Source organism: Scophthalmus maximus, chromosome 19 (genome assembly GCF_022379125.1).
Source record: "Scophthalmus maximus strain ysfricsl-2021 chromosome 19, ASM2237912v1, whole genome shotgun sequence".
NCBI lineage: Eukaryota > Metazoa > Chordata > Actinopteri > Pleuronectiformes > Scophthalmidae > Scophthalmus > Scophthalmus maximus.
The window spans coordinates 1,587,501-1,594,120 of record NC_061533.1 but is presented as its reverse complement, the minus strand read 5'-3'; the positions used below and the strand labels follow the sequence as shown (position 1 = coordinate 1,594,120).

Genomic DNA, 6,620 nt, shown 5'->3' with positions numbered 1-6,620 from the left:
GATCGTCTTTATATACAGTCACTGATCGTCTTCATATACAGTCAGTGATCGTCTTTATATACAGTCAGATCTGGGAACGTGGTGACGTCACTAAACCGTGAGCGAAGTCGAGGGTCAAGGTCAATTTGGCGTCTTAGTTTTCGAGCTGGACGTGAATCTCGTTGGACGACTGATCCTGTTGGATTGGTCCAGTTCTGCTCACGTGTCCTGACGGGACATGAATGAATGAATGAATGACGGACTCTGAAGTTTTGTGTCGTAGAGACACTGGAGACACGCGTGACTCATTCCGTCTGATCTTCTTCTTCTTGATGAGGCACAAAATTCAAATTGGGTGCGTTTGATCTGCGTGTCAGTGACGAATGATGTTTCTCACCCGGTCTGGAATCGGCCCGGACGTCGTCTAATTACCTTTTTTTTCTTTTTCCTCTAAAGGTTGTTTTTATTAGTATCCATCATCACTGTCGTTACATCAATTAATGCCGTTGACGGGCGGAGGAATGCCCCCCCCCCCCCTCAGAGGCAGAAGAACCTCCTCTCTGCTCGTTGGCATTAAGGGCCTGTCATCCCAGCGTGGCCCCCCGGCCCCCCGGCCCCCCGGCCCAGCGGTGTCAATTAAATGTGATTGACTGAGTAAAAAGCAGCTCACAAATAAGCCAAAACAACAGACACAAAAATCTATACATGACTCCACCCGCCCCCCTCCTCCTCCCCTCCACCCCGGCTGTCAAATCAGACGCTTGTCTCGTCTGTTTTCGTGGCGTGCGCCGCGGACGTCCGCCGTGAGACAACCACTCCTCTCTGTGTGTGTGTGTGTGTGTGTGTGTGTGTGTGTGACCCCCCCCCCACAACAAACAGCCTCTCCATCCACACACTCTGAACCAATTAGTGGCTCTGGAGCCTCGTCCACGCCACCGAGCAGCAGAGGCTCCTGGGTATCGACTCAAAATTGTTGTCCAATAAATGAGGTCTAATTTATCAGTTTAACTCGCCCCTCCCCTCTCCCCCTCCAAGAGAAAAAAGAGAAAACAAATCGCTCTTCCTTTTTGTTACATGAACTTTCCATCCCTCACGCGTCACGTCTTCGCCTCCTCGCTCTCCGTGGTTGTTGTTAGCTAATTGTCAGCCCGGCGAGCTCACGGCTCATATATGTGGAGATGATTGAGGGGCCCGTTAAGCGCGAGGCCCCATTAGGCTCTGTTGGGGGGGGGCGGCATGGGAACCATCAAAAGGCCAATTTGCAACACAAACACCATAAATCCTTCCCCCCCGTTAAGTGACTGTTTCTGAAGTAAATATCTATACGCAGCAGTTATGAATCGTCCAGTAAATTACCAGAGAGCCCAATTCACCAACGGCGGCCATCTTGAGCTGCGGAGGTTTCAACGCGGGGCCCGGGGACCTGGCGAGGGCCTCGGGCCGCGGTGAAGAAGGTCCGAGTGAAAGACAGCTTGCTTTTTAAAAAATGAATTAGGATTTTTTTTTTTTTAATTTCATTCATATCTGAAGAAAACACGAACAGACGCCGCTGTCGATTTTTCTTCGTTTGTTTTGTTCAACCCGAGAATCTCGGCCTGAAGAAAAGTTAAAAATGATTTCTACGTCCGGATGGTAAAGAAAAGTCGATGTGGTTAAAAGAAATCACAGCGACATTTAGGTAATAGATCAACTAGAGCTGAAGAAAATCAAAATGTGTGAAAATGTGACCCGACATCATCTGGAGATCCATAAATCAGGTGATAGGTTTATTTCAGTTCCGTCTTCACAACAGTTATTGAAGGGCCATATTGTCAAAATTGAGATCATAAATAAGGTCGAGGGTCTGTAACGTCGAGTTCATCCTCCCTCGTTATGACGACCTCACTTTTAATAAGATCAAAAATCTCATCAACACAATCGAATGTTCGACTTCTTTGTTTTATGAGGAAATGAAAATTGTGTCGAGAGTTATAATCCAAACCAAATATTCAGAATTCTGTCACTTTTTATTTATTTAAAACTTGGATGTTCCAACGTTACAGTTTCCAGTCTGTGAGCAGTTTGTCTTGTGATCCAGCAGAGGGCGCCGCTCATCAGCTCTGACCTCAGGTCTGCTCTGTAACTGACACGTGAGCGTTTATTCTAAATTATTGCATCTCAATCAAATGAGCAAAACTGTCCTGTGACGATGAAGATGATGAACAACACCCGATAAAATGATTAGAACCTTTAACTACGATTGTGCGTTTGTCCACCGACACATTTCACATTTCGTCTCGTCCAGGTTTCACCAACATGTCCCCCTCGGGCTCCGTAGGTTTGTAAACGTGAACACTGGATAAAAAAAACTGTAAAAGAGAAAACTTCAGAGATAATAAACAAACAAAAAAACAACGTGCGTGGAATATAATGTAAAAAATTTGTTTTAAATACTACGACAGTAAATATACAGTGGTTTAAAAAAAAAAACTATCTGTTGTGCTGGTGCACGTGAACCACGTGCATGATTATAACCACAGTTTTCAAAACAAAACATATTTCAAATCATATATATATATATATATAAGTGTGTGTGCATAAACATAAATACTAATTATTCATAGGTTCAACTTGAGTGGCGCTTCCGGAAAAAACAAGAGAAACAAAAAAAACGTTAACCTGAACTAAAACATTAAAAATAATAAACGGCGGAGAGTCTGATGGTGACGTGAGGTTTCTGATGATTAACAAACAAACGTCAATAAAAAATGATCTCCTTCTTCACTTTGTAGTGATTCATGTCCCTGCATAACCTCGACGGAGCAGAGACGGTTTTTGCTGTTTTTAAAACTTTGGAGTCAAAGAACACGAGATACTTTATCATAAAATAACCCGGCGAGATATTGTTTTTCTGGAGAGTGAAAGTTTCTATACGAGACGAGTGGGAATATGTTGATTTAACAAAATTTAAAAATTCATGTTCCAGGTTGAATCCTGTTCACATCCTGGTACTTTATGTCTCAAATCTTTTTTCTCTTCCTGTAAAAACTCTTTCAGCTGTTCGATGACATCATCCTTCACTCGGAGACTTTGCGTCTCAAAATTCGTGCACGTAACAAAACCAGCAGCACCTTGAAATTCCACTTGAAATTCCACCTTGAATATCGACACTTTCCACCATTTTATGAACCAAACAACTGATCGATGAATCAAGAAAACAATCGACAGATTATTGACAATTATGAAAAAGTCTTCGTTAGTTGCAGCTTGCAAGATTCTGTTCTGTGGTTTTTTAAGTGCACGAATTTTGAGTCTCCGTAGTCTTGAGTTTTGAGTTTGACGCACAGCGTTTGTGAATGTATGATGTCATCACATCAACCATGTTTTAGGCCCAAACTATTTGTAGTATTTTTGGACAGCCTCACTGATGACGTCACTGATGACGTCTCGTGCTGATCGTAGTCGTGTTCTGGTCTCCGGGCGGTTAAACGTTACTGGTTCTGCTCTTTCCCCGGGCTCCTCCTCCTCCCGGGCTGCTCTTACTCTCTGCCTTCCTGCCAGGTGAGTTCTGACAGGTGGGCGGTTTGAGGGCGGAGCCTGACTGTGCACCGCCACCGCCGCCGCTGCTGTTGTTGTTGTTGTTGTTGTTGTTGTTGTGATTTGCGTTTCCACTCAGCGTCTCCATGATGGAGCGGAACGTCCCGAACGGCCGCTTGCCCTCGGAGCTTCCCGTCGGAGTCCTCTCCTTCCCATGATGCCCTTTGGCAGCAGGCTCCGCCTCCTGACCGGAGCTCTTGTGCACCTGCTCGTCGAAGGTGACCCTCAGCTTGAGGTTCTGCGACGTCTTCCTGCGGGATGACGGGGACTTGAGCGCACTCTTGGGGCTGGTGGCCGCCTTCTGGCCATTGGCGGCGTCCGGGGCGTCAACGGAGGTGTCCGGTGCTTTGCTGTCCGCGGCCTCTGGGTCGCTGGAGGTCGGGGAGGGGTTGTACCCGATGTTGTCCGCAGACTTTGACGCGCTTAGAGAAAACGCCTGCTTTCTCTCAGCTGCTGCCGAGGAGGAGGAGGGGACGTGCTTCCTCATCACCAGATGAAGATTGTTCGACACTGGCTCCTGCTCTGTGATTGGCAGGTGGGACGGCCTGTCGGGTCGCACAGTGTTTGGGGGCGGGGCTCCCTGAGTTTTGCCCTCCTCTGGGGGATAACCCTCGGAGTCGGACTCGCTGAGCGAGCGCTGCATGATCTGTTTGAGTCTCGCCAGTTTGAGTTCCCTCCGCTCCACCAGCCCCGTCCTGCGGCCCCCAGGGGCCCCGGGCCCGCCCGCCGGGGGCAGCCTCTCCCGGGGACACGCCGCGTCCGACGCCTCTTTCCCCAGCAGCTGGCGGAGCACGGCGTCCTGACTCACGCCTCCCTGACGGACCGACCAGTGGGCGTCGCCCGGGGTCCCCTCCGCCGTCAGCATCATCTCTGGCCACGCCTCCACTGAGGGCTGATGGGAGCTGGAGTCCAGAGAGGGAGACAGACGGGATAATGTTCTGAGTTTATTACTTTACACACACACACTGTGTTACGTGTGTGTGTGTATGTGTCTCTGTGTGTGTGTTATGTGTGTGTGCGTGCTCGTGTGTGTGTGTGCGTGTTTGTGTGTTACCTGGGCGATCGGGAAGGCGTCCCCTCTGCCTTGTTGGGGTCCGTCAGTCTCTGTAGTTGTTTCTGTAGAGTTGTCCTCTCTGCTGCCTGTCTGCACCACGACACACACACACACACACACACACACACACACACACGTACACACACACGTACACGCACACACACACACACACACACGTACACGCACACGCACACACACACACACACGTACACGCACACGCACACGCACACACACACGCACACAAGGATGAGACCTTACACACAAACACACAGACAAACACCGAGAGTGAAACTTACTCGTTGAGCTGCTTGGTGAGTTTGACGACCTGCGACGCCAGCGACATGCACGTCTCCACGACGACCAGGTACCGAGCGCAGGTGGTGTGTCCCTGCCGTTCGGCACTCTGGGAGGGCCGCTCCCCCTGCTGGTTGTGGACCGTCACGTTGGAGCCATACTCCACCAGCGTCTGGACACACACACACACACACGCTGATTTTAGCGAGCTCTGGCGAGCCGAAAGGAAGCAGACGGGACTGATAACATCCTTCGGCAGGATGTCTCGCCTTGCTACCAGCAATAAAAAAAAACTAAAAAAAAACCAACACACTCAGTCTCCACCGAAGGAAAATGTGTGTGTGTGAATGTTTTGTCTCGATAAAGTTGGAGCAGATAAAAACTCGACATCGTGTTCTGAAGCTGAGAATCAAACGGTTAACGTCACATCACAATGTTTTAACAATCGTGTGACGTGTTTATATTATAGGAGGAGGAGATTTCTGGTTACACAGATCAACAGGTGGTCAGTGCATGGTCATCAAAGGTAGAAGCACTCTTTCTCAGTATGTGTGGGACAGATGGCCGGCCGACCGACCGAGACATTTCCTTCGACAGTGACCTGAAAGTCGAGTGATTTGCACCTGACGGAAGACTTTTTATTTTTAGGCTCTGGAGTTTTTAATCTAAACTAAAACTGGCGTGAGGGAGGTGTCACACGGTAACTCACCTGGATGCAGGTGAGGTGTCCGTACTGCGCCGCCACGTGGACCGCCGTGCTCCCGTTCTGGTCGACCTCGTCCAGGGAGATCGCCTGTTCCTGCATGAACTGAAGTAACCACAGCAACACCTTCTCCTGAGGAGAGACAGAGACACACATTCATATATATACATATATATATATATATATATGTATATACATGACAGAGTAGACGCCATGAAAACAAAAACGTGACTCCGTCAAATATTAGAAATGTTAAAATGCAAACATGACAACACATTTTTTATTTCATATAAACATCAAACTTGATGTCACACAATAGAGCTCAACACTGACCCCGCCCACTTTCTCAACGCGTTCCATTACAACTCCGAGTTTGGAAGTGGGGGTCGGTGAGGTTCCTCCGACCGGGTGGGACTGTGTGTGTGTGTGTGTGTGTGTGTGTGTGTGTGTGTGTGTGTGTGTGTGTGTTACCTGTCCATAGCGGGCTGCGTAGTGGATCAGACTAGGATGTTCTCTGGTGCAGCTCAGCTCGGCGATAGCCTCCGTCTCACTCACCATCCACCTCACACACTCCAGGTGACCATTCTGCAACACACACACACACACACACACACACACACACACACACACACACACACACACACACACACACACACACACACACACACACACACACACACACACACACACACACACACACACACACACACACACACACACACACACACAGTTAATCTGAGTGAATAAACACAAGCATTGTTGATAAGAGCCAATCAGGAATCGGCACACTGCTGCTCAGCTTTCTCTAGATAACACACTTCTGGCAGCCAACCAAGAGCCTGGTTTCCCCTGCAGGGCAGACAACCCCCCCCCCCCCTCCTCTCTCTCCTTCTCCTGGAGAAGCCTATCTGACATGAAGACTACAACTCCCATGATCCCACGCTGCTTCACACACCTTGACCCCCAGGCCCGCGGGCGTGAGCTGCTGGCTGTTTCGCTCGTTGAGGCCGTCCT

At 48.9% G+C, this 6,620-nt stretch overlaps 1 protein-coding gene across 2 annotated transcripts in view; it reads right to left on the bottom strand.

The window, feature by feature from the left end:
* Positions 1 to 1,966: 1,966 nt before the first annotated feature.
* The window catches only part of LOC118314248 (synuclein, alpha interacting protein), a 9,347-nt gene continuing 4,693 nt past the window's right edge, over positions 1,967 to 6,620 (bottom strand). For both annotated transcript variants that reach the window (XM_047329036.1, XM_035640561.2), the window contains 6 exons: positions 6,562 to 6,620; positions 6,078 to 6,191; positions 5,613 to 5,738; positions 4,906 to 5,075; positions 4,610 to 4,699; positions 1,967 to 4,457 (listed from right to left, as the gene is read on the bottom strand). The exon at positions 6,562 to 6,620 is cut by the window's right edge and continues 121 nt beyond it. In XM_047329036.1, the coding sequence (XP_047184992.1) occupies positions 3,443 to 4,457; positions 4,610 to 4,699; positions 4,906 to 5,075; positions 5,613 to 5,738; positions 6,078 to 6,191; positions 6,562 to 6,620 (1,574 nt within the window). In that variant the 3' untranslated portion in view covers positions 1,967 to 3,442. The remainder of the gene's footprint in view (positions 4,458 to 4,609; positions 4,700 to 4,905; positions 5,076 to 5,612; positions 5,739 to 6,077; positions 6,192 to 6,561) is intronic.